Genomic DNA, 27,610 nt, shown 5'->3' with positions numbered 1-27,610 from the left:
TTACACTGCAGAGTGGAACCTAAACCCAGCATGACAGACCATTGTGCAAGGTTTCAACTGTTTCATTACTTTTCTTTAAGCATAAAAGGTTGGTGGGACATGAGAAAGCTTTTTCAGGTTGGTTATTGTGGAGTTTGGACACAATCAGGACACTAGGAGCCTGGAGTTATGCACTCTCTCATGTGTAAGTCCTTGGAAGACAGAAGGGCACAGGCAGATGAGATACATGAAGCAGGCACCTCCTTCTCTTTTCAAGCCACTAATCTGTGCTAACAGACTAAATTGAACCTTTTTCAAGTATCTCCTCTCCCAGTTGGCACTGCAGTTGTTACTGAGATGGTTAAACCCTGGTGTGAATCAAGGTGCACAGCAAAGTGTGGCGAGAGCTCTAAAAACTTCTCAGAGCTCTAAGCTGAAAGCTCCTTTCATTGGAGATATTTTGCTGCAAGTCAAAGAGGAAGATGAAGGAGGGTTCCAGGGATTAAAGCCCCTGACAAAGTCCCAATCTGTGAGCGATGATAATGTTATCTCACAGCCAGCTCATCTACAGCAGCTTTCATCTAAGCATCTCAAATAACTCATTTCTACAAAGCAAATCTTGAAACTCCTCTGCCACGAAGCCACATGTGTATTTTACAGAAAACCCAAACCTATTATTTGTGGAAGACATGAGATGAAAGAAAGACATATGTCTGCAGTGGGAATTGCAGAGGCAACAGAAGTAATTGCAGGAACACTAAGCTTCTTCTGCAGAAAGTTGATGGGCACCATTCCTGCAGACCTTGGCAATTACACATGAAACCAACAGCCACAGCCCTCTGAACACTCAGTTTGCCCAAGCAAAAGTCCCACTCAAACTTTCTTGAACCACAAACACTACTCCTGATGAATTCAAAGAGCACAACTTCAATGAAATGATTTTCTGCAGCTTGAGCACAGAATCTAGTACAACCCAACACGTTCAAGAGCAAACAAAGCCCAAAGAGTAGATTGGTTACTCACTTGTCCTGGGACTCGATATACACATAAAGGTGAGGCTCAAAGCACTTGGAAACAATGCCATGGAAAGGATTGTCAGGGACCTTTGGCTTCTTTGGCTGTAAGAAAACATTTAAAGTGTTGGTTCAGACTTGTAAGACCTTGATGAAACAGCAATGCAACAGCACAGAAGGAATTAAGTCTTTAGAAGTAGTAGAATGCAAAACTTTGCTGTTCAGCCACGCCACAGCCTCCCTGGGCAACCTGTGCCACTGTCTCACCATCAAAGCATGTAATTGGTGTCATTGATTATAATATAATCAAAGCATATAATTGACAGTATATCTAAGTCTTCCTTCCCTCTTACAGAGCTCTTAGCAACCCAAGGAATTATCTTTCCACTTGTAAAATGCTCTTATCCCCAAAGAGAAGGCTGCTCTGTGCTAACAGATTTCAGTGGCAACCTGTGCCACTGTCTCACCATCAAAGCATGTAATTGGTGTCATTGATTATAATATAATCAAAGCATATAATTGACAGTATATCTAAGTCTTCCTTCCCTCTTACAGAGCTCTTAGCAACCCAAGGAATTATCTTTCCACTTGTAAAATGCTCTTATCCCCAAAGAGAAGGCTGCTCTGTGCTAACAGATTTCAGTAAAAGGACCTTAATGCAGTTTGTTGAATCCTTCAAACAGTAACAAGACTTGCCCAGTCTCTAAAATGAAATGCAGCAGTTATTTGGAAGCAAGATTGAAAAAATCCCTCCATTTTAAAGCATCAAGGGTAATAACTCCAAGTTACAGACTTCATCTGGATGAATTTTATTTAGATAAACAGCATGTAATTACTGGAGGAGCTGGAATTATACAGGCAAAACTACAGCTCTATTTCACTGTGAAACATCATTCTGGGGATGCAAAGATTTCTACTTTAAAATCACATTTAGAGCATTAAGACATGTGCCAGTTGGGACTCGTGTGGTTTACCCTCATTTCAGTTCAGTCTTGTTCTCTACACCATAGCCAAGCACAGCTCACTGAAGCCACTAGGACTACTCATATGTTTAAATTTGTGCATGTTTAAGTACCAGGCTGGGCAAGGCCTTTAAGCTCTTTTTTGCTCTACAGCTAGAGTTGTATGATTTTATTTTTTTTTACTAATAGACAATTTTTTCTTGTTGCTTCCCAGCAAGCCAACAGTTTTTCACTGGCTGCAAAGAGAGCTGCAGCAACTCTGGAATGGAATTCTTGCTCCACTCTCTACAAAAAGCCAGGATCAGCTCCCAGCCAAAGAAGATATGAATTTTTCCAGCTGATTTTTTTTTTTAGTATAAGAAAAGCAAAACAAGAAAAGCAAAATGAGAGAGCCTAAAGGAAAGCAAAACAAGAGAGCCTAAAGGGCATTCTGTCCTAAATGACAGAGGAGGTGGCACTAAGCCTTTTGAAGAAATGGCAGAGAATGACAAGGCAAACAATTCTCAGCAGTAATTCAGCCCCAAAGACATGATGAATCCAAATATAAGGCTGCAAACCTGAAGAGAGCAAAGGGTTTTATGGAGATCAGACTATCTCTATGAGACTTGTTTCATTAACCTTCTCATCAAGAGCATGAGTGCAGAATGTAAGGTTTTAGAGCTTTGGGACACAGGCACTAACCAGCATCCTCCACCCCAACCCCTCTGCCAGTGCCTGCCCATTTCTGCCAGATGCACACACTAATTGGAGCAGGGAGGAAAACAATAGCTGGTAATTAGACATCTCCCAGTCACCAGGATGGCAGTGCCAACACAAGGCTGCAGATTCACCATCTTTACAATTTACCAGGCTGGAAAAGCCAACTGCTAAAGCAGGATTGGTTCTGTGTGTGTGTGTCTCTGCACCATGCTGCTCACAGCATGTCTGGTGGAGAGAATACTAAATCTTTTAACAGTAGCACTGAAGCTGTATTTCTGAGTGTGCAATTCTGTCCAAAAGCTGCAGATGTTTAAGCTATTTCCTCCTTGAGTTTGATGGAAATAATAAAAGGTTACTGTTGTCACAGTAAGGAGGTCTGCAGCTGGCCCAGTTTCCTTTCATTACTATCCAAAGTAAACAGATTAAACCAAACTGCTAGGATTACTAAGAGGTGCTTTTTTAACAGGGGTTCCCCCCCCCCCCAAACTCTTGTGCTCCCTCTTGCACTCCCAAGTGTCTTGAATTTTCAGGACAAGCATCTTGGAAGGGCTTTTCCACTGAAAACCCTTTATCTTCAGCTCTTCCTGTCCCTTCTCCATGTAGCAACAGCAGAAGATGAGATCTCCAACACAAACTCTCAGCACTAACCACCAGCTGTTGGCACTGTGACACTGAGATGTTGGAGCCCCCAGGGCTCCCACTTGGCAGAGAGGAGCCTGCAGGGCAGATGCCCTTGCAGCAGAGCCCAGCACTGTGTCATGAGCATTAACACAGGGCATTCCCAAAAGGAGAGCTAACCTCACCACGACCAGCATTCCAGAGACAGCTCCATGCATGGCTTTGTACCAGCCTCCCCAGGTATAGGGAGCAGAGCAGTTCCTTCCTCAGAATCTCCTGAACTGCTTCTGGCCAGGGTTCTGCTGTTCAACAAATCCAGCCCTAATTATAGCAATTATCTCTTCATCTGCCTTCAAGCACCATTGACTTCTCCAAGAAAGTCCTCTCATTCCAGCACTGCATACCAGAGCCAACATTCTCCCAGGCATTAGACACTGGAAAGCAAGCTCTGCCCAAAAAATACACCACATATGTGTCTTCCCAAGTTCCCAATCTCTGTCTTCCAGATCACTGATAAAGTCCAGCCAATACCAACTTTATTTTAATGAAAAGAGCAAAACTTTGCTTAAATCTTTTTGTTTCAGTACTCTGGCTGTGGGTGGAAGGCAGAAGGCTGCCCTGCTCATGTGTAAATCTGGAGGGATGTAGTGCACTAGATCGTGCTGGTGCAGAGTTACCACCTCCTCACCTCCCCAGGGGGATGGATCTGAATAGCTCCTGGGGCTCTGGTGATCTATCAGGATACACCTGTACATGGCCCATTTACAAGGCTGTAAACTCACTGGATAAGGAGAGAGTACCTGCCTCAAGCAGCTTAGAAAACATTCATCTGGTGAATAAAAAAATACGGGGCTTATAGGCCTTGAAATTGGTGCCAATTAAAACAATTGCATTTAGTATTCACTACTCTAATGTTTGCAGAGGGCTTTGGAAACCCAGTGCTTGTACAAGCAGTGAGGTGTTGCCTGCTTTGCAGAGGTACTGGATGAAAAGCACTTCCAGAGATAAAAATCCCTGAGGTAATTTATCTGGAGTGAAAATCTAAAACTGACACTTGAAGGTTCAATGAGTTGCCTGGTGACTCCAGACAGTTTGCTTGGCTGACAGGGCAAAATATGAATTGCAATTGTTTGCAGAGGAGCTGCTTCTGGGATCTGAAACCCCAACTAGACTAGTTCATCTTTCTTTGACAGAAATCCTGTTGCTGTAAGAGGTTAGAACAGGATCCAACTCATTCTCACGTGGCAGGATTGTCTCTGCACTATTAACCAGCATAAAGATTGCTTTGGTTTCAGTGAAGTGAGCCAGAGCAAACCATGGCTGTACTGGGAGCCTCTATGCTGCACAGAGGATCAAAACTGCACTAAATTAATTGCTGTGAAAACAAACCTTTCAAATCAATGTGATGGGAAAAGCTTAGGCACCACTGGAGATTTTGACACAGAGACTGCCTTGCTGACAACTGGAGAACTTCAAAGACTTACTTTGTCCATATCACTTTTCTCCATCACAATCTCATCTGTCTCTGTCCCAGTTTCATCCTCCAGAAATGGGTTGGTGGAGGGAGGAGGCACTTCTGGCTTCTTCTGTTGAAAAAGAGGAAACTCTTTAGAGAACAGTTTGTTTTGTGCCCTCTGGCACACAGCTGCATCCATGTTTGGCTTTCCTGAGCCCTTCAAAGCACTGCCCAGCAGTTTGTCTTCTCCCAGCACAGAGGTGACCTGAGTCTATCTACCTTCTCTCCAAAGGGCTAACAACCCAGTGAAGCCAATTTAATTAAAGCTGTAAATTTCTTACGAAAATTGTCAGAAAAATAAAGCCATATTCTTGAGAGACCTAAATTCAGTCAGGAGGAAAACCTTACAGGACTTCCCTTTATAATTAGCAGCACCTACTGATCCACAGCAAATTACAAGTGGGCCCAGCAGGCTTCCCTCATGGGCTGAATTATCACATCCAAGTAGGATTCAAGACACCAGCTGGACAGAGAACCTAACCTCAAACCAGTGGCTTCTGACCCACACGTGGACTCTGCTATCAGGACACTTGGCTGGCACAGCTCTTGGCTGAGGTTCTGGGCAGAAAAACCTCTGAGATGGCTCCAGAGATACTCCTTGAGCTGTTTTTCTTCACCAAAATGAGACAAAAGTAGAAGCTACCAATGTCCCTGCAAGTCAGACTAACCCAACACACAATGTGGGATTGAAAGTTAGTCCCATGTGGTGAACGTGTGGTAGCTAGAAATGAAGAGAAGAGGGAACTTTTATTTATGATGTGTCACTGACATGCAGAGAACAAATATTATAACACCATAATTACTCTGTGGTTCTCCATAGCTATGTGGCTTCTGCTGAAAACAGTACAGGGTCCAGGAGAACCAAAAAAGTAGCCAGTTAGTGCATTTTTCTTCTTGTGAGCCCTGTGCCATCTTCTCTACACAGTCTACATGATCAAGAATCACTTTTTCAACTACAAGGCACTGAGCACAGTCCCACTAAGCACCCTAATGTGCCAGAAGAGGCTGAAGGTGGCATTTTTTGCAGTCTCCCACTCCCAGAGCTATGTGCAGAGGGTTTCTCTCTCCCCAGGAAGCTGCTGAATAAAGAAATCTTTCTTTTTGAATCCCCTTACCACTGTTCCATCAGCTAAAGTGCTGCCTGAGAAACGTTTAGCCAGGAGTCCTTCAAAGTTGGTGGTTCTCTGAATTGCAAACAAAAGCAATTTCACCTCAATCTCCTTCGCCCTCGTGCGCATGATCTTAGCGAGCTCTGCCCTGGAAGAGAGAGGGGGAGAAAATAAAAAAAAACCTGTGTGGTTTTCTATAAAGATTTGAAACCTAACACTGTAATTCAGCCTATTCCCTCGAGAGACTTTCATCACAAAATTCAGGCTAATTCCTAAGATGCTCTCTAACATAAAACTGCTTTGCAGATCCCATTTCAAACATAACTACAGTTGTTCAGAGCTCAGTGGGTAACAGAACCCCATCTCCTAACAGCCAGCACACCACTGCCCCTGGGAAAGCCCAGAGTAGCAAACCTTGGGAAGTGCAGTGTCTCTGACTGGGGTCCCAGAACAAAGGCAGTGGTGCTACTGGGACTCCCAGCTGGCACCTTCCTCCGGTCCCCTGTGCCTGACTGGCAAAGAGCCTGGTCTGAAGCAGCCACACTGCAGTCAGTTCACACTATTCCACTTGGTCTCCAATATTGCTGATTTTTACCTCTGTTACACAAAAATTAATTTAGAATCCTACAATTATCAAGGTTGGAGGAGACCTCTAAGATAACTGAGTACAACCCATAACCTGCCACTGCTGGAACCCCTAAACCAGATCCTCCAGCACCAGAACCAGATGCCTCTTAAACACCTCCAGAGATGGTGACTCCACCACCTCCCTTGGCAATATTCCAGTGTCTCAACACCCTAACAGGGAAAAAATTATTCCTAACATCAAACCTGAATCTCCCCTGTCTCAGCTTATGACTGTTCCCTTGAGTCCTCTCCTTTCCACATCACTTTCTCGCAGTTTTAGTGATACTTCTCAGGGTTTTCATTCCTCATTTGCCTTTAATCATGGACAACACTACACAGACATTTGACTGACTTTAGAGCCCTATGGACACATGATCAATGTGGCAAAAGACAAGTCAACTTTTTACAGCAGAGTGACAGGTTAAAGGTTGGACTGGATGATCTTAGAGGTTGGATCATCCTCCAACCCTGATGATTCTAGTCTATGGTTCTATTTCAAGGGAGATGAAGCTGCTGGGAGGCATCCTGAGCTCCCCAATGCTCACCTGGTGACATGGCAGAACTCCACGGCGATGCGCTCCGTCATGCACCATTCCGGGGGGAACATACGTCCATACTTCTCCTCATAGTCCACCAACTGCCGCTTGACCCAAGCGTAGCGTCTGTCAATCTTATCCAGCCAGGCCACCTGAATCAGATGGAGAATCCTAGAATTTTAGGGCTTGAAATGGACCTTAGAGATCATCTAGTCCCAACCCCCTGCCCTGTGCAGGGACACCTCCCACCAGAGCAGGTTGCTCTTCATCCAACCTGGCTTTGAACACCTCCAGTGTACTCACAGGTTTTGTCCTGAATTTGTCTGAAGGACTTAAAGAACCTGATCCATCAGCTTTATCAATATCCAACCTAAATATCCCCTTTCAATTTGTACCCATTGCCTCTTGTCCTGTCCCTGCAGTTCCTAACACATAGTCCCTCTGCAGCTTCCCTGGAGCCCCTTCAGATCCTGGCAGGTGCTCTGAGGTCTCCACACAACCTTCTCTTCTCCAGGCTGAACAAGCCCAACTTCCTCAGCCTGTCTTCGTAGGGCAGATGCTCCAGTCCTCTTATCAACTTCGTGGCCTCCTCTGGACTTGCTCCAACAGCTCCATGTCCTTCTTACGTTGAGGACACCAGAACTGTGTGCACTATTCCAAGTGGGGTCTCACCAGAGCAGAGAAGAGGATGAGAACATCATCTTGAACAGCAGCAGCTGTAATATTCAGCCTGGCTGCTTAACTCTGCTGCTGTCATTTCACAAAAGAACTTGGGCTATTGATCAAAGTTAACTTGACCACTATCGATAATAGTTTGGATGCTTCAAGTTGCACCAGGGGAGGTTTAGATTGGATATTCAGCAAAATTTCTTAACTGAAGGGGTTGTCAAGCCTTGGAACAAGCTGCCCAGGGAATTGGCTGAGTCACCATCTCAGGAGGGATTTAAAAGATGTGTGGATGTGGCACTTAGGGACAGGGTTCAGTGGTGAACTTGGCAGTGCTGGGGGAAAGCTTGGAATCAATGATCTTAAAGGTCTTTTCCAACCTAAATGATTCTGTAATTCAAAGTGCTTAAACACATGCCAGACTGAAAATCCTATCTTGTGCGAATTAAGAGAGCAAGTTCTGTTGAAAATGAGGATAACAGTACTCCTAAATCATGTAGGTATTATTGAAAACTCAATCCAATAACATTTCACTTGATCCCAGCCTCTCTGCTTCACAGACAGAGAGGTTAAAGTCAACAGCAGGATGAGAATGCAGGAATTCCTGGATTCTCACATTCAGCTAGTTTTCACACTCTGGGGATTGTGGACCCACAAACTTCTCCAAAAGTTCTTACAACCTGAGCAGGATGGGATTTTTTCCACCCAATATTAGTGCCTTCTGGTCAAGCAGAGCAAAATGTGAAATCCAAATGTAGCTTGCTAAGCTTCCCTTACATCTTGGTTTTCCTGGAAAAGGACCAGATATTCCGAGAGGTGTTGTTTAATAAATTTCTTGATGATTTCCTGTTTGATTCTGGGGTCCAGGACATTGGCAACCAGACATGCATCACGTAGGACATTGCTGGGTCCACCAGGCCTCTACCAAAACAAACAGGAAGAAATGATTGCAGGTTAAACAGCTGAATGGGTAATTGTAAACTGCACTGCATCCAGGTTATCTTGGCTTTATCCTTTTCCATTCTCTCTCTTTTTGATGCTGCTGCTACTCTTTATTTATCACTGCATTTTTCTTCTCCTGGATGAAAATTGAGCAGAGTCCTACAGAAAGAACCCTTGTCCCATCCCTTCTGCAAAGCCCTTCATCAGCCTAAACGTGCTAAGGAACAGCCAAGAGAAGTGCCTGACACCTGGGACAAACCTGAAGGCCAAATTAGCAGGGAGAAAAGCAGCCTGGCGATATCAATTTGTCACACAAAGCAGCATCTGCTGGTCTGTATTGGCACATACCAGGGTGTTTGTAGAGAAGACAGAAGACTTAGAAACATTCTTTTTAAAATGCTCTTTTGATGCTGCTTCACACGGGCACAGATTTGCCCTTCACCAAGGATCTGTTCCAGTTTCCTCATTTCTATACTTGTCAGTTGTACAAAGAGACCAGCAGAGATGGTACTTTGAAAGAGAGAACTAGTGCTTTCATTGAAGTAAATTCAAATTCACACCTACTCCCCTTATTGTTTGCAAACATTTGGGTGCATAATGTTGGGGAAGCACATTTGGTGCCTTAGCCCTAGCCCAGATTTGTATCTGTGCTGTCTGAGTAAAGCAGAGACAAACTTGGTAGCAGCATGTCAACAGACAGTCTGTGCTTGGCTTTCTCTCTCAACACAAACATTTGGCATCCAACAAGGAACCAGCAACTGGGTGAGATGCTGAGGAAACCCCACACTGATCTACAGGGCCCCACATGAATTATTTGGGGCATTCCCTGAGTGGCTGCAGCCCTCACTGCAATAGCTGTGTGCAGTGTGACAGAGGAAGGGTGTCACTCCTCTCCCACATTCACTCAACAGGAACAGGGAGAAATACACCCAGACCCCTTTGCTTTCTAAAGGAACTCCTGAAACAGAGAGAGATCAAATCTAAATGTAAAATGAGACTAAAACCAATGACAGTTTCATTGTTTTCAGCAATGGGAGGAAGAGAGGAAGGGAGAACTTTACCTTTGTACCTTGAGAAGGAAAGGCTTCTTCAAAGTCAGCCAGGATCTGCTGCCCCAACTCGTTCTGTGCTGCCTTCACCCTGAGAAAATGGAGAAAGGACTTTGGTGGTGGCTCACGAACCTCTTTGTTTCATTGCCTGTGAACAGTACTGCAAGGTGGATTGAAACACTAACAGCTACATGAAGGTTTTTAAGAGAGAAAATGGATGCTAAAGAATAAACATCCAACCTAAGAAGGACTGTGTGTCAAAACTGGGTTTGCTCCCTGAATGACACTGGGATGACAACTCTCTACAGCACTGACCCCTCAGCTGTAGCAGAACATGTCCTAGATGCTCTTGCCCTGCTACCACTTAATCTTTCAGTAAGAGCCAGTTAATCAGCTGAGATATCAGCAGGATTCCTTTGATCACACTGGCATTAATCTACCTTGACAATTGTGTGTGTTGATTGCATTTCAACAAAAGTATGTTTCTACCACAAAAAAAAAGCTTCACCACGAACCTTTCACAGTTCCAGGTGTACTGACCTACTTTTCAATGAATCCTGTTGGCTGCAGTTTTATCCTATAAATCCTCCATGCCCTACCAAGCATAAAAGAGCAAAGGTATGAAATGGGTGTAAAAGTTTTGAACAAACCACAGTCTTGCTCTTTCTTTGGCTGAGAGAATAAAGCTTCCAATTTCCAGAAATAAAAGTCAATACAGCTTAATTGATACTTCTAGGGAAATGGAAATGCCTACACATACCAGAAAAAGCCAAAGCAAACAGCAAGGCACTTATATCCCTCTGCAGCCCTTGAATTCTTCCATCAGTTTTTATTATACTGGAAACAGTTTCAGGTCTAAACTGATCATTCAAAGCAGTGGAGTTTTCCACTAAGATTGATATGTTAGCAAAAGTGGCAACATTTACTGTTGTGAAAATGTTTGTTCAGACTGTGGGGAGAAGACTTTGGGGTTTTTTTTACGGCTGTTAAGACTCTTCAACCTTATCAAGGAATAATCTGTTTCTTTAATCTTCCCATTTGAGTTCCATTAGTAGCAAAACACTAGGAGATGACCTGACAATGCTGGAGAAAAGGCTGAATTCTTTAATGGTGCCAAATGCAGAAAATTCTAGTCCTTTAAAAGGACTGAAATATAATTTTATATCTGTGATTTAACTGGAAGTACGACTTGCCTTACCCTGGATTTATTTATGAGGATTTTGTTGGAAAAGCTTCCTGCCTGCAATGTCAAACATAATTCTCACTTAAGCTCTCTGCTTCACAGGAATGTTCAGAAACTCCTCTGCTCTTCCAGGTAAAGATCCCCAGTTAACACCTTCATAACTGAGAAACAAAAGGATTCACTAAGACATTGGAAGAGAAGGAAATTTAAGCAATAAGGAGCAGCCCAGTCCTGCTTCACAAATACAAGTTTACTCCTACTTAAACTGCAGAATAAAGCACTAGTAGTTCATATGAGAAAGCATCACAGAACCAAACCCTTTGATCCTTAAGGGAAAGGAGGGGGGGGAAAAAGACACTAACCATAGATTGAAGATTTTTATCTTTTAAAGAACTAAGAAATCTTTACTATCAGGAGTCACAGAAATTAATGAGTTTGTATCAACAACTGGAAGCTATTAGCAGTGGCACTTTTTTCCTTGGGACCAGCTGTGGGGACCTTCTTGTTTGACAACAGCTGCAGTACAGCACAGTGGAGGCACTGAAAAGAGCAGCAGTCAGATTCCTCAAGACTCAACAAATTTAAAAGAGGCTCTGTCAAGTAGTTAAAAGCCTTGTCCACAGGCTTTGTTGTTTTAGGCTCTGATTCAGGAAAGTACTTAAGGACAGTCTTAATGGGGATTCTCATACCCTTAAATTAAGAAACTTGCAGGAATTGCCTTGCTGGTGATGTTAAAAATATGTATATTTTTTTCAAAAGTAGGTCCTGGTTAAAATATCTGAAAAGCAAACAGGGAGAGTTTTGACCTTGAATTTTTTTTTCATATTTTGTAAGGTAAGGACAGGGCAGAGCCATCAAAGTAGCTCACAAGGTATGTGTGAGCAATGTCAAGGAGCCCCATGGCCCTAAAAGTAACTACATCACATAAGCACACACAGAGACACAATGACATTCATAATTGTTATCATTTTTCTCCACGAAAACCTTTCAGCCACCTCTTTACAGTGTGATTGCTTTAGGCAGAAAACACCAGGGGCACTTGCCTTAGCCTCTAGAGATTATTGCCCCCATGGACAGCTGGGAGGTTTTCAATAATCCACAATCATCCTCATGCAATGGAAACTGCAGTGACAAAACCCTCAGCCCTGTGGCTGTGTCTGCATTCAGCACTGAAGGACCATCCTGCACGTGTCTGAGAGTGTGTGTTGAACCACTTGCAGAAAGAGAGTTGCCCACTAAAGCTCAGCACCTCCAGATAACAGATTTAGGGTGTCTGAGAGCCTCAGCTTGGTTTGATCAGGGTGTATTTCCCTGACCAGACTCCCCCAGCAACATGCTGGGCTATCCCAACAGCCCTCCTGGCTCACCACAGCAGGGAATTGCCTTTTCCTGGGGCTGCTCACATGTGCCAAAGCCTTTTGCTCATCCAAATATTAATGATTTCTGTTTCTCAGACTTTTGTTTTATTATTAGTGGCTTTTGTTCTCTTTTTCCCCTGCCCCTAAAAAAAATAAAAACAAGAAAACCCACTGTTATGTTTCAAATGACATTAAGTTACTAGAAACCACAAGTCCTTTAGCCAAAGCTACCAGAAATCTTATACCATGCCTGGCAGCTTGCTGAGATAAAAAGAGGCTGAGGCAGCCTGTTTTTCTGGGGCAAACTTATAATCATCTTTCTCCTAAAATACTTTCCAGGCTTTTTTCCACTATCTGCTCGACCACTTTCCTGGGTGGGTTTGTGACTGCTAACTGTGTGCTCCCTCCACTGACAGCAAACAGCAGAGGATTGAGAGATAAGAAGATATATTCCTGTTTACTACAACAACTTCCAATGCACCCCCATTCAAAGTTGTTTTAGGAATACTATTATGAAAATATTTACATTCGGACAAGAATTGTGATATTTTTACGTCAATACTCCACAGGATCAGCACAAGAAGCCAAGTAATTGAGAGTTCAGGCCAGGTTTCCATTGAATACTTCAAGTGGGATTTTGTTTGGTTGTTTTCAAAGGGACAGAACAGGTGGAAAGCAACATTCAAAACACACCGTTACTTCCCACAGCATCCTGAAGCAGGAACCTAAATTGAATACCCCATGACAAAGAGCACATCCAGCACCACCAAGCAGGCACTTCTCCTTCCCATGGTTTCCCATTCATACTTGGCTTCACTCCATTCACACCAAGAAAGAGAGGCTCTTTATTACAGAAAGCAACAGAATCTGCTCGTTTAGCAGAGTATATAATAGACTTATTGTATAGAACACACATCGCTTACTGTCACAGGTCTGTGCCAACATCGACTAAAGCATTTCTTGCCTTCCCAAACATCCTAGAGGCTTCACTTATAACCATTAAAACAAATCCAGGAGATAGCAAACCCCAGCACTTTCACAGTCTAAAAATAGCCCTGCAAGTAGCTAGGCAAACTTCCTCTGATGCTTCACGAAGCACGAAAGGATTTCCAAGCAAAAGGGAGAGAAAAGTCAACTCCAAATCAGGCCCTAATACATCCACATGTAGACAAAAGTCCAAAGCAGAATTCTGGTGCTGCAGATCTCCCTGTAGCAATTTTCTGCCTGGATGTGAGAGCAGTAAGGAGCTCCCAGCAGAACCCCAGTGCAGCTCCTTTCGCCCCACAAGCAGACGCCTCTATCACTACCAGATGGTGCAACTCTCCCTGTATAAACACTGGAAGGAAAACCCTGCCGAGGCAATTCTAAAAATAGGAGGAACAGACTTTCTTGAGCTTTTCAGATCCTTATCTTGAAGGGAGAATAAAACAAAAGAAGTTTTCCTCCACGTCCTTGCCAGTCTCACTGGCGTGACTCGAACCCACTGTGCCTTGAATTGGTTTTATACCTACCAGCAACTACAAAAGTATTAAATAATCATCCAGCAGAAAGGGAAAACCAGCCAGAATTATAAGCTAAGGCTTAAACTGTATTTGGCCTTAAAATGGCCCATGACAGCAGGTTTTTGCCCAAAGGGCATTTACCACTCTGGAAGACAATGAAGCAAGCAAAGTTTCTGAGCATGAGGTTGGAATAGACAACAGACTAAATTCAGAAAAGCACTGACATATGTTTACATTTCCTTGATGTTCGTGTTCATTTAGCAAATGCTTATGGTCAAATGCTTTGTTAAAACAAGGCCCCATATCTCTCTCTCTCTCTTTCTCTCCATTTAGAGTGAATTTTTCTTTTGCTCTGGCTCATGGATTCCATCTGGGTTTTCTGGAAGAGGTAACTATACCACAAAGAAAGCCCAACAGATTTACATGAAAATATTACAAACAAATCATTCAAACACTGTTTCCATCACTAAACAGCACAGGCAGCAGCTGCTGTCTTAGCAAAGGGAGTCACCAACAAAATTCATTACTGTGCCTTGAAGACTCCTTCGAGTACCTCTATAAGAGCAAAGCCATCTCAGGCAGGGACAGCAATGTCCCCTAGAACAGAGAGGGCCTTGTCCCCTCAATACTCAACTGTCACATCCTAAATTAAGACAAGACAAGGAGATGTGGTGGCTTAGTCCCCACTGAGCCTTCACCTGCTCTTGCTGAGGATGAGGAGCACTTGCTGTGGGAGTTGCATCGAAACTCACATTTAAATGTATTTACATTAGAAAACCAAGACTATACAAGCCCAGCATAAGTGTTCAGAGCAGTCAGGTGTGCTCCATGCCACTTTGGGAAGATTGGCTATAAGCCTCAAATCTCAGGAGAATTGGGCAATGGGAGCAGGTTCTGGCAGAAGAAACTCAAGGTGCTCAGAATAAGCGAGTTTGGCAAATGCACAGAGAGAAATCCTTGCCTGCCTAAACCCTTGGGCACTGCAGTTTGACAGCAGTTCAGCAGCAGTGAGGCACGTGTCGGGGCAGAAAGGGGCCCCAGGCATCACCATGTTCACTGTGCTTCATGCCAAGCTGCTGAGCTCTATCACTGAGGTGAAGAGAGCAAGAGAAAGTGTTGCCTCAGGCTTCACCACAAACACCTGCACGTGAAAGATCACACAAAACAATTTGCCCTTCCACAGATTAATGCAGGTAAGAAAATGAACAGTCAAAGCACTCATGAGTTACATCCATGTTAATTACTCTCGTTTTACAGAATGAGCTGCTCAAGATTTGAGCAAACTGTGTCCAATTTTAACCTGTTTTGGCTGGAAAGAAGCTCAAAGGATCATATTCAGCCTTCACATCCTTGAGACACTGAATCTGCCTAATGCATTTCCTAACCTTCCCTCCCAGCAGGTGTGAAAGTGCTCAGGGTTTGATCCTTTTACCTTTCAGAGAGCTGTCGAATCTGAGGGATCCCCATGTACTTGTTGAAGTGCTCTAACACATTCACCACACCTTGGAGGAGGTTGGCAACTTCCCCATATTGTCTCCTCCTGGTCATAGCCCTGTAGAGGAAATTAAAGATTTACAAAAGCAGATTTGATGAAAGTCTTGGGTGGTAATTCCACAGGTTACCTCATCCCCACTGGGTCACGCTGGTCCCTATTGCCATTTATTTGTCTAAAATACACAACTCTTCATTAACATTCCAAGGCAGCATTAAAATGTCACTTAACTGATGCTAAAATAAACCAATCTAACACACATCTAACAATGCCTCAAAAAAAAAAAAAAAAACCCCACAAATGTCAAAAGCAACACTTGGCAAAGAACATGTAAACTACTGAATGCATCCGTTTCCCAGCATGGGTCCGGAGGCAGTAAATGTTATTTCACTATAATGACCATTCGTCATCACACTCAAAAGTGTGAGTTAAAGCTTCTCAGGGAGGAGAACGATGCTGAAAAGCCATTAGCTTTGGCTTTCCTGTTAATAACTTTCACAGGGAGCTGACAGGAAAAAAAAAAAAAAGAAAAAAATCAAGTTAATTTCTTTTTATATCATCCTTTAGGATCATTCCAATGGAGACAGCAGCCTAAGTGAGATTTTATTCTCAACACTTAACAGCTCAGTGTTCGTGCAGGATTTGCTACAACCCCAGAACAGGCTGTGCCTGGGTCTTGCAACTGCACAGATGCAGCATGTAAAAAACCCTGATTTTCCCTGGCCTATGTGTTCCTAAACACATTAAAAAACCCACAAAGGATTATTAGAAATATTTAACCTCAATTCAAACACAGTACAAACTGTCAGGTCTCCTTAAACTCATGCTAGAATGAAAACTGGGGTAGACCTTTACTAATAAGAGAACTCATTGCAGTTTAAGATATGAGAATGATAAAAATCTCCCCCCAAATCCCTCAAGAGCACATCCCTAAGGAGGATATCTAACTGCACAGGCTGTGTTACTCCTTAATGAAGCCAAACTCATTCTTTATCACCAAGGATCAACACAGCAATTCAAGCAATCGATGCTGCAAACCGTTAAACACAGCAACAGAGCTGCAGGTCACTCAGTGCAGCTCAGAAAGGATCTGGCAGGAAAAATCAGGACTGCAGCCTACTGAGCAAACTTCCCTCCCCAAAACCAAGCAGCTGTGACAGACCCACTGAGAGCACTGCACAGACTTCAGAACTCAGGAGTGGTGTCAAAGCACCACTAAGAATTCTCACACTTACTCCAGTGAGTCCACCCCCCCTGCCAGCATGTGGAGGTGGTTGAGGGTGGTGATGGAGGTGGTCAGATGACGTTTGGCATGATCCAGCTGCTTGATATCCCGTGTGATTTCTTTAACCTAGTGAATGGGAAAACAAGAGCTTGGTTAAATATAAAGCATTTTATCACAGCAACTAAATTCTAAGGAGATAAGAAGCCACACTCCCCACTCTGGGACCACAGAGATGTCAGCTCTGTTAAGACAAGGACAAGGGGATGAGTTCAACACATGCCTGACAGGAAATTACCAACCAGTCATAGAATCATAGAATCAACCTGGTTGGAAGAGACTTCAAAGATCATCGAGTCCACAATCAACAGGACCAAAGACAAAACTCTTTCCTCCTTAACAAGACCTGGCAGAAAAGTCAGTGTCCCCTCCCTTACAAAGACCAGAAAGAAAACTGCTGCTCACCATTTGTTCAGATTTTTCTGCCTTGTCTTTAATATCCTTAATTTTACCAAAGAGCTGTTGAATGGCTTTCTGGGCTTCTTCCAGGGCCTGGAAAAGAAACAAGGTCAGAGAGGAAAGAAAAATCTGCATTCAGTTTTCACCTTCTAAGAAATACACAGTGGCTCTCAACAGCCCCTGGGCTGGGGCAGTGGAAGGGAGAGGTTGCTTTACAAAGAAAATATCATCAGCACATCAAAAGTCAATGTACCGTGTTGGAATACTGAACTGAGTGGACAATGGTTTCAGTATCCATTTTACAATAATTCTCTGGCAAAATCTCCTTGAGATACTCTGGGAAAGCAGCTCTGCAATAAGAACTGTGAATAGGTTTAAGGTTACTGCAATAAATATGCTAAGTGTGGAAAAACAGGTAGAACTTACTCCTGATCAATATGTATTTAGAGCAGAAAATTGAAATCTTCACAAAGCCTCTATGCTCATCATTAATTCTAAATAAAAAATACACATGATTAGTGCTTGCTTAAATCCCTCACTGAATTAGCAGGATATTATTCTGGTGGAAAACATGATGCTGATTCCTTTGGAGTGGGCTCAGCCTCCCACCCACCTGCAGGAGGAATGGCACAGGTTTAGCAGGTGAAGAGGGTTGGGCCCAGGAAACTGATCTCATCTAGATTTTTGTGCTGTTTTACCATAAATGTATTGGGGCACCTGATCCCCTTTATCCAACCATGGTGCATCCTGACCTCACACAACCAGTGTGAACTACACGTGGATTCAATGAGTGAAGCCACATGTCCCAAATCACATGTCCCAAATCTGACTTCTGAAGTAATTCAACACGTTTTGCCTTCCCAGTCTGATAACATTTCCAGCTCCAGCTCCACTTTGTTTCCCGCTGTTAAGTGGGCTTCAATCCCTCTGTTTTTATATCCAGTCCCATGACCAAGGTTACAGCACAAGCTACAAGTTCCTTCAGCAAATAAATTTAACACATCTTCATTTGGAATTGTATGAGCAAACTATCTGCCAGGAGCTTTTGCTGGAAGAGAGTTGTGTTATAATAAAACTATAAAAGTTGGAGAAGGTTTATAATTCATTTTCCAGAGGGGAGAAAAAAAAAATTGTCCTCTGAAATATCTTCTGAATCATGTGAAAGTTAACACTTTATCGATTGGTGTCACTCAGATGTCAAATAGATGTTCAATAAGGGGCATGAACACCAAAATATGCTGCAGGGGTGGCTGTACCAGAACCACCACCAGACTTCTCCTTGGGCTCCAGCTTGGCCACCTCTTAGAATTAAGTTTTCTGCTCCATTTAAAGGTTTGTGGATTAAGTGCAAACCAAAAAAATGCTCCTTTCAACAGATTTAACTCTAGTCTCTGTACTCTGGCCCAGACCACGGCTGCAGCACACTACTCAAGTGAGTTATTAGGCAAGCAGCAACTGTCCTGCACAGGCTGAGATTTGGAGAAGTCTGTATTAAAAAATAAGCCAGGCAGAAATTCTTCACAGATGCCAACTACTATGTTTTCCTTTGCTTCAGCACTAATGTTAAATGCTAATTTTTCTTCATGATCCTAGGGAAGTCAGAGCTGAACTCTCCAAAAGAAGAGATGAGGATTTCTCCTGCCAATTAAAGATTCTCTAAAAAGAGATGTTATCCTGCCTCTTACACAAAGCCAAGGCAACCACCCAGAACTTCCTTGAACTCTGGATCATCCTAAACCAACTTGCAGGGATAGGCTTTTGGTAGGATCTCATGCATGCAGGACCATGGGGAGGCAAGGGACAGAGCACCCCGAATTCCCAACGTGCTGCAGACTTAGATCTGATCCCATTCCCCTCTCCTAGGGCTGATTTTTCAGATGCAGGCTCAGACAAGAGCCACAGCAGCTCTCCTGGGCATGACTGCCACGCTGAGCTCGAACTCAGCTATCCCCCATGATCCTTGTCCTTTGGGGTTGCATCTCTAACCTGTCTCCAAGTCAGAGAGCATTTGAGTTCCTACTTTAAGCATCAATCATAACTCAAACCCTTTTGTTCCTTCAGCAACCAAGTTCAGTGTAAACAACACCATGAGGATTTCCATCTCAGGTCTCAGAGGTTTTACATTAAAATCCCTATCCACAAACAGAAAATGCTCTTATCTGTTTTCCTCATGAGATAGAGTATCATCTACTTGAATAGAGAGACCTTTTCCAAAGTTACTGCCCGTAATTTATCCTCAGATAACAGCACAACAAGGATTTCTAGCCCATATCAGCAGTTTCTCTTTGCTCACTGTAAGAAAACCACACTCAATCTATTTCTCTAATGGGTCACAGTGCTATTTAACTCTCTTTGCTCACTGTAAGAAAACCACATTCAATCTATTTCTCTAACGGGTCACAGTGCTATTTAATGATATTGTGACCAAAACCAGCAGAGACTATTCACAGGAAACTGGGTAACATCTGAAGAACATGTTCCTGCTGCTCAGTGGAAACCATCACATAAATTGGTGGGCAAACTCCCCACCTAAAAACTGCCCCTGGTACACAACCAAAGGAAAATGAGGTTCTGTCACCACTTAAACTGCCAAAAATAAGGTGAACTGGTGTCATCACCTGGTCCTGACACTTGTAGCTTTTAGTTCCTTACAGACTCTGGAAAAACACAAATGAGACAACATGTGCTCTGATCCATCTGATGAATTAAAGATCTGTGGTCTCCTGCTGCTGTGAGAAATAATGTGGTGATGATGGGGGGAGAGACCAAACAGCAGCTGCTGTTCTGTTCAAGTCCTGCATCACATCTCTTAGAGAGGGGGAAACATTTCCAGAACTGTTCAAAAATAAGAAAACACTTAGAGAAATCCACAGCAAACTTAACAGGCTTGAGCAAATGAGAACTGCTCATAAATACTTGGTCCATTCCTTAAAACTTTCTTCCAAATGTTTGTTTAGCCATTAAGACATAAATCTCTAGCTCCTCTCCTAAAACTGAGCTGCATATTCCTTCCTTGAGTCAGAACACACTAATTCATTCTATAATACAATATGTATTTATATAACAAATATATAATTTATATAATCTACATTTAGAGAAGAAAACATTTCTTCAAGCACACAGAAGATTTGCTGAAAGGAACACTGCATGAAAATCTGTATTTTTTTACTATTTTTTAACTGTTAGACAGATCTGTTGGGAAGTTCAGAACCAAATTAAAGTGTTCTTTCTTGCACCAAGTATACAATTCAACTTTCTTATGGTTCTTTATAAAGAAACCAATGAAACTTTTTTTGGCTGCAACAATCCAACTGCAGCATCTGAAAGAAAAATACTGTGCATAGAGGAAGGAAATAAAGAATATTAACCAATAATGGAGAAAAACAGTCACCTTCCTGGTCACTGTAAAGATAGAGTAAAACAAACAGCAAAACCAAGGAAAAACACACTTAAACAGTAAGAAAACTCTTCATAGTTAATTCTGTTATTAAGGGATAAGAAACTACCATCTAGGGCATGAAAATAGGTCTAATTGCCTTAATTCTGTTATTAAGGGATAAGAAACCACCATCTAGGGCATGAAAGTAGGTCTAATTGCTCAAGGTGTAATATAGAAGTTCGTTAATATAGCTAATGATTATTCTTTCAGCTGTAGAAGGAGAAGGAAACCCTGATAAACCAAAACCCAATTTCTTTTCACACACTGCTCCTGCTAATGAACTTTAAAAGCATTTTCTTCCTGCTTTTGTTATGATTTTATTCACAATAGGTTTATTTTGGACAGAGATTCGAAACCCAAAAGAATATCAAGAGAAAAAGAATTGTTTGTCCTCCAGTTTATCTGCTTTCCCTGGTGAATGCCAGGCAGCAATCTCCCAGCTGTGGCCTGATGCAGAGTTCACCTTGCGTTACTAATTTATTGGTTTCCTCATCAGCACCTGGGAAACATGTAAATGTGCACACCCCAAACAGCAGCCAGGAGTTAAGTTATTGCATTTCCTTTCCTCCAACAGCAGTTCAATTCGGGGGCAGAGGACCACAAATAAATAAAAGAGACTGGCTACATAATCTGTTGTGGTTATACGAAACAAGGATGTTGAAATTAAGGTTGCAACGTACTGGAAAAACACCATATGACTCTAATCAACAACTGAGCCTGCAAGCTACAATTAACCCATCAGCATTATTTATTCAACTTTATGCAACCTCTGAGTCCCTGAACACCAGGCACTGGCTGAGAAACACGGCGTGGAGAGAGCTCTGCTGCCCGAGAGAGGCAGAGCCAGTGGTCAGCAGTGTCCAAGGCTTTTTCCACCACGACTGTCCCCAGGACACACAGCTGCTCTGACAACTGTAAATTTAGCAAAGGAGGCAGGACCAGCCCCAGGCTGAGAGACTCCAGACACAGCACTGGGTACAGAATGGGCTCCAGCCATGGATCACTTTCCTCCTTCTCCGGTGTAGAGTGTCCGACCTCCTGCCCCGGGAGCACGTCCTGGATGCAGGAGGGAAGCAGGAGATGCTGGGGGTGTCCTGGTTTTGGGGGGTGCTCAGCCCCACATATAACCCCTGGAGAGGTGTAGCCCCAGCACTCACAAAGGCAGGTTCCCAAAACACAACTCCTGGGGGAGGAACACCCAGGGGATCTCCCAGTTTAAGACCACATGTATTTTTAGCCCTCCCCATTTGTCAGCCAGTATTTATACAGTGGAAGCTCCACTGCTCTTGTGTTAATAGCAGAGATGAAATGCAGAAGGCTGAGAAAACACACATGGGAGGTGTAAGACCCAACTCCAGCTCCCAGCCAGAGCCCAGGTAAGCTGGACACACAGTGAGCAATGCAGGGTCTTGTCACATTCTCCAAAGCTGGAGGGGAAAACAGCACATGAATCAGCTAGAGCTCTCCAACCTTCTTCACCTTGAGCTGCGACAGGAAAAGAGTCCAAACACAGCAGTATAAAACAATAGGGAGCAGAAGTAAATCATGAATCACTGAGAAAAATACTGCCTAAAAACCAGTTTTCCTTGGCATGATCCCAAACAACTTCTAAGGTCAGTCTGCACATCATCCCCAGTGTCAACTTTCCACACCTGATTTTTTAAGCAGCAAAAGAAGGAAAGAAAAGAACCCAAGGGAGAGGTGGGACAAGACTATGACAGATCTGCTAGATTTGGAAGTGATGCATTCTTTCAAAGGTTATGTTCCAGTGACTTAGTACCAGGTTGACATTCACCCACACAAAAGCAGCTTTAGAAGCAATGTTCAAGCCAAGAAAACAGTTCAGTGAGTTACAGTCAGTCTCTCCAAATCCCCACAGTGCTGCAGATGGACACAGCCTCCTCCTCCCCTCCCAGCCCAGATACAGAGCTGTCACATCACTCCATCAAGCAGCATCTCATTAGTGGGTGTGCTGATTTCCAAATACCTCTTTATTCACCCTATCAGGAATACTGTTGCAAGCAAATACTTCAACACCAGGAAATATGCAAACAGAGGCCTATGTGTTACTACAAAATGTCACTGAATTGGGGGGGGAAAGCACATTTTCAAAGGAAGTTTGCTTGCTTGGGAAACCCTGAGCTTGGGAATTAACTGAACTAACCCTGTTCTGTCCCCAGTAATGGTTAAAACACCTCGATGGTTTCTATTTGCTCACTGGTGTTGTGCTAGAAACATATTGGTTTTATTTGATTCTAGCCAATATATATTTCAATTGAATGTTATTCCTCACATCAGAAAGCTGCTCTCTACTAAGTGTTTTATAGACACTTGACATCTGCCAAACTCACAGCATCCAAATGTATTTTTAATGGTACAAATTGGGCTGTGGTCAGGATGCTGAGAATTTAATGCTCCTGGATCGGTCCCTGCCCTTGAATACTGAGCCTTAATTCTTCTTTCATTCGCTGCCACACTTACAGCCCAGATCAATGAAAATCTAGACCACGACTAAAAATAAGCTCCCATCCCTAATTCTCCAAGGAGCCTCAGCCAGGGAGATTTCAAAGCAACCCTCACACACTGTGACCAGCCTAACAATTTCTGCCGCTGAAACCTCATACAAATGAGTCCCTCCAGAATCAGAAAGGGTGGAAATATACTTTGATTCCCAGACTGATTTCATTTTAGAGAAAACCCTTCAGTTTTACAGCCAGGGATAAACCACTGCAGCTGAAACCTGGGCTAGTCTGTCAGCCCAGGACGATGCTGCACCACAGCTGTGCCAGCTAATTCCCCTGAGCAAAGAAACCTGAGGGGCTCATCACCCCTGGCTCTGATTTGAGCAGATTTCTACCCTAGGAGTTCTGCAAATAGTACATAACTACTACAATTGTCACTAAAGAAGAGAATTTTGTGTCATCAGGTCCAATCCCAACCACTAAGGCTGCACAGAACACTTTATATCAGTAGATTATGTCCAACACTGCATGGAGCTTCAAATTGCTACTACTGCTCCTTGAGTTAACCCCAAATGGTGCTTAGAAATCAAACCCCACATTCTGAGCAGCTGCACAAACACTGACAGACACGGGAGGGTGAAGTGAGAGGTGATTTCCAGGTTGTGCTGGTCCAAGCTCTGCAGTTTAACTCCCAAACTGCACTCCTGGGCTGGTCTGACATCCCTCTGAGATGTCACTTTTTACAGCACCATCCAGCCCTGCACACTGGTGCCTGCCCCATGAGAATGGTGTGGATGTACTGTGACAGTGAGTGGTCTTGCTCCAGTGAGTAATTTTGGATGAGTGTTACACTCACCCACCTAATTTGCCCCAGAGTGGTGTGGCCATTTAAATGCTGATTGTGTGAGTTGCAACATGCTCTAGTAAAGTCTTTAGAGCTTCATCATGCTTGAACCTCATGGTGGGTTACTACAACTTCATCATGACCTCATGGGGAGTTATTACAGCTTCATCATGTGGCAGGGGAACGGCCACAGCCTTCCCCCACACCCAGCTCAGCACGTTAAACACTATTATCATGCACGAATAATTCCCTGTGCAGACACTTATTATTTCCCTTATCTATTTCAGAATAGGCCAGCCGTGAGTCTCTGCCCTCCATTTCTGTTGACACCCTGATTGCAGCTGTTTGCTGCACCTCTCTGTGCCCAGGACACACCTGGTCTTGCAGAGCTTCTCCTCCAGCGTTGGATAGCCCTTGGCGTTGGATCGCCCTTGGCGATGACACTCCCCCATCACTCCATCGTGGAGCTGCCTGGGTGTGCTTGAGCAGGAGAAAAGCACACTAAATTTACCTGGGAAGTCTGTAAATGACAGAGGGATTCCAGTTCATTTGTCTGCTGATGAGTTTGCACATTGCAGTCGGTGATATTTGCAATAATATCTTGCTTGACTCCATGGGGGGTAAGTTTAGCAACTGCTCCAGTTGCATCAGATTTTGCAAGATGAATATCTATTCAGGTTGTGTGTTGCTTTGAGTTGGGGTAAAATTAATTTTCTTCACAGTGAATAGAATGGGGCTATCTCTCTACCCCAGCCAAAAAAGGGTTGAGACCATGAAGGGAAAATATAAGTGGGGGAATGGACAACCACACCACAAACCCTACAAGGAGGGATTTCCAAGTGGAACTGCTGTCAGTTTACCTGCCACAAGCATGGAAGCAACACAGCTGGAATAAACATTACCACACACCAAAAATGTGAGACAACCAAAAAAAAAAGTCAAAAGAAAGGGAAAAAGAAATAAAACACCCACAGTCAGACACAATCTTCTGCCTGTTGTCAGGATTTCCATTTTCAGACTGGGCTTCTCGCTTTGTTGGCATCAAACCCAAACAGGACTGGCTGTGGACAGCCCAGTTGGACTCTGCAGCTTGTACAGCCTTCGACACCACCAGCAGTAACTCCTGCCCCTTGCCAGCACAAACACGACCCTGTTCCCAGCCCCAGGCTGCAGGACAGCCACAGCATCCACTCCCCTTCCACCCTGAAGCACAAGGCAAGGTCAAGCTCAGACTAGCTCCTGCCTTGAACCAGGCTCTGCAGCAGATGGCAAAAGTTATGCCAGAATGAGAATAAACAGCACTGTTTCTTCTTGGCATGCCATTCACCTGAAATCCTGCTCACTTAACGTGTTCTAGGCTAGGAAAAGCTCCGTGTGTCTCTAGATGGGAAGGACATTGTCCAACTGTCACAATTCACTAGGGAAATGACTCTGAATGAAACTCACTTTTGATTTATTTTGGCAGCTCGACTCCTGCTTGTTATTCACTGGTGACAAAAGAATATGATAGGACTTTAATCACTCAACTGGAGTCTTAAGAGAATCTGTGGCATGACTTTTCATGAAATATATAAAATCACACAGCTTAAGACCTCAATATTTAACCTCCATCCATTCACCATCTTAAAACGTATCGAAACCTAACACTAGTCATATCTCATATGTTCATATTTCAGTATAATGACCCATTCATTAAAAAAACCCCCAGGAGATAAAGCTCAGCCAGGCAGGAGAGACTCAATGTAACAAAGATGGTGCACACAACATCAGGGATTGTGACACAAAACAGCCCCCAAATATTTTATAGACATAGGTTTAATTAGTTATTAAGAGTTTATGATAGTCAGTGCTGTCCCAGCAGCAGGGGCACATCAACACCAGCCACATGAGCTGAAACTGGGCACTGTGGCCAAGGAAGCAGCACTGCCATTTGATGGCTGGAAGTGAGCATGTGTTTAAATAAATAAATAAATGACAGAAAAGTGCCTACGGTAGGAGATCTGCAAGGACTGACTATGTTAGCTTAGAGTGAAACACAACCTGCAGTCAAAGAAGCCACCTCCACACAAAGAGGTGGAGGTAAGAAGAGAGGCTGAAGCAACAGTGCTGCTCATTAAGCATGTTTATGCAAACAGTGCACAAAATCACCTCTCTGCCTGCCCTGCCAGGCTGACACTGCCTGTAACCCTGCCCTTGCAGAGCTGGAGAGGACAAAGCACTGACCCTGGTGACACCATCCACCAGTTGCCCTGTGACTCAGGACATGCTCTGTAAATGAGCACCTGGGGAGCCAGGATGAGCCCATCAGCAGGGAAGGGCAAAATCCTCACTGCTCTCTGCCACGTGCAGCACCTGCATCACTCTCTGCCTCTGCTCACCATCCATTTTCTTACCTTTCTTCCTCCCTGTATTGATTCTGCCAAGTGTTTCCCGATCTCTACTTAAAGAAAAAAGCAAGAAAGTATTTCACATACTTCCATCTATGACCTTGTCAAACCCACAACCTGTAGGCATTTTTCCCTGCCAGACACATCCTCCTCCTTCCACAGGCTTCAACACTGCCAGGCACTGCAGCACACCCAGGGCAGGGCAGGACAGGCAGTTGGATTCTCCCCACAGCTGCAGAGCCCAGATGTTCATTTTCACGTGCCAGGAGAAAGGACAGCACTGGTCACCAAGGGATGGGATGTCTAATTGAACTGTCTGTGCTGGATTCAGGCTGGGCAGCAAGAATACATCTGTATTCTTTAACCACAGCAGCTGCCATCCCTTTTCTTGTACTGCTGGAGTTAGGAAAATGTATCACTGTTCTCACAGAGCAAAGAGAAGAAGAAGGAGCCAACCAAAGCAATCCAAGTTATCAGCCAGTATCTTCAGCCATGACAAACATCCAAGGCTTTTTCCCAGCCCAGACATATCCATTTGCTCTTCTACTTAACACTTCACTTTGTTCTAGCACTAATTGAGCCAGACCCTAACACAGTCAGACATTAAGCAACAAACCAAGTTTTTCTTTGAAACACAATCCTTACTCATGGACCTCCACTCATTGACTTCATGCATGTGTGAACACAGGGCAGGAAGGGAAAGATGGACTAGAGATAACAGAAAGAAGTCTTCCTTTTTAAATTCAAACTATAAAGTCATTAAGCCATTTGGGATCTTGAGATTCCTCTGGAATTCTTGATTCTTTCCAAAATGGATTTCAGACAAAGCCACCTCACCTTTACCAGGTCCTGGCTGCACAGATACTGTCAAGGGTTAAACCAGCAGCAAATGCAGAGGCTACTTATTACAAGGACAAAAGCCTGATAGGTGAGGCAGCCAAACAACCAGTAAAGGCATGTCAGCAACTGTCAAAAAAATTACAGCCAGCCCATGCAGAAGCTTTAGAAATAAACACAACTACAGAGTGACACATCAAACCGCACGGAGTGTGTTAAACACTCAGTGGAAAAATCTATGGGAACTTTTTATACTACACCCTAGGGCAGAGAGGAAACTGTGCCACAACTGGACTGCAGCTCTTAGCAAGGTCAGCCCACACTCCAGTTCAGCAGCAGCAGCTCTGAGAAAAACCTCACAGAGGAAAAATCGGATAGCACTGGCTCCCCAGAAACTGCTACAACCGAACCACAGCAGCTCCTGCATTCCCAGCCTCTCCCAAGGCATCCGAAATAGTCCAAGTCTGGGACTCCCAAGGAAAATTTTGTTACGCCCTGCAGTGGAATGTTCCACCCACGGCTGTTGTTTCCTCCCATAAAAGGCTCATTAGTGAGATAATTTCTGAGGTTCAGGGTATTGTCTGCAGATCTGACTGAAATATCGCACCAGGAAGGGGAAGCCAAACGAGCCAGACTATTTTAAGGCTTTTGCATTTGGAGGAAATTCTAGGGCAAAATTTCAAAAAGGCAGATGCTTTGAACTGGGAAA

At 43.7% G+C, this 27,610-nt stretch overlaps 1 protein-coding gene across 1 annotated transcript in view; it reads right to left on the bottom strand.

Annotated features, from left to right (window-relative positions):
* The window catches only part of VPS53 (vacuolar protein sorting 53 homolog (S. cerevisiae)), a gene marked incomplete at its 5' end in the record, with an annotated part of 60,693 nt that overhangs the window by 27,033 nt on the left and 6,050 nt on the right, over nt 1-27,610 (bottom strand). Inside the window, 9 exons of the mRNA XM_009074190.1 lie at nt 1,003-1,097; nt 4,756-4,857; nt 5,903-6,044; nt 7,069-7,211; nt 8,503-8,646; nt 9,729-9,807; nt 15,192-15,311; nt 16,487-16,602; nt 16,939-17,025. Of these exons, the coding sequence (XP_009072438.1) occupies nt 1,003-1,097; nt 4,756-4,857; nt 5,903-6,044; nt 7,069-7,211; nt 8,503-8,646; nt 9,729-9,807; nt 15,192-15,311; nt 16,487-16,602; nt 16,939-17,025 (1,028 nt within the window). The remainder of the gene's footprint in view (nt 1-1,002; nt 1,098-4,755; nt 4,858-5,902; nt 6,045-7,068; nt 7,212-8,502; nt 8,647-9,728; nt 9,808-15,191; nt 15,312-16,486; nt 16,603-16,938; nt 17,026-27,610) is intronic.

The sequence above is a fragment of the Acanthisitta chloris genome, unplaced genomic scaffold (genome assembly GCF_000695815.1).
Source record: "Acanthisitta chloris isolate BGI_N310 unplaced genomic scaffold, ASM69581v1 scaffold29260, whole genome shotgun sequence".
Taxonomy (NCBI): Eukaryota; Metazoa; Chordata; class Aves; order Passeriformes; family Acanthisittidae; genus Acanthisitta; species Acanthisitta chloris.
The sequence above is the reverse complement of the archived record's forward strand: the minus strand, read 5'-3'. Positions and strand labels throughout refer to the sequence as shown.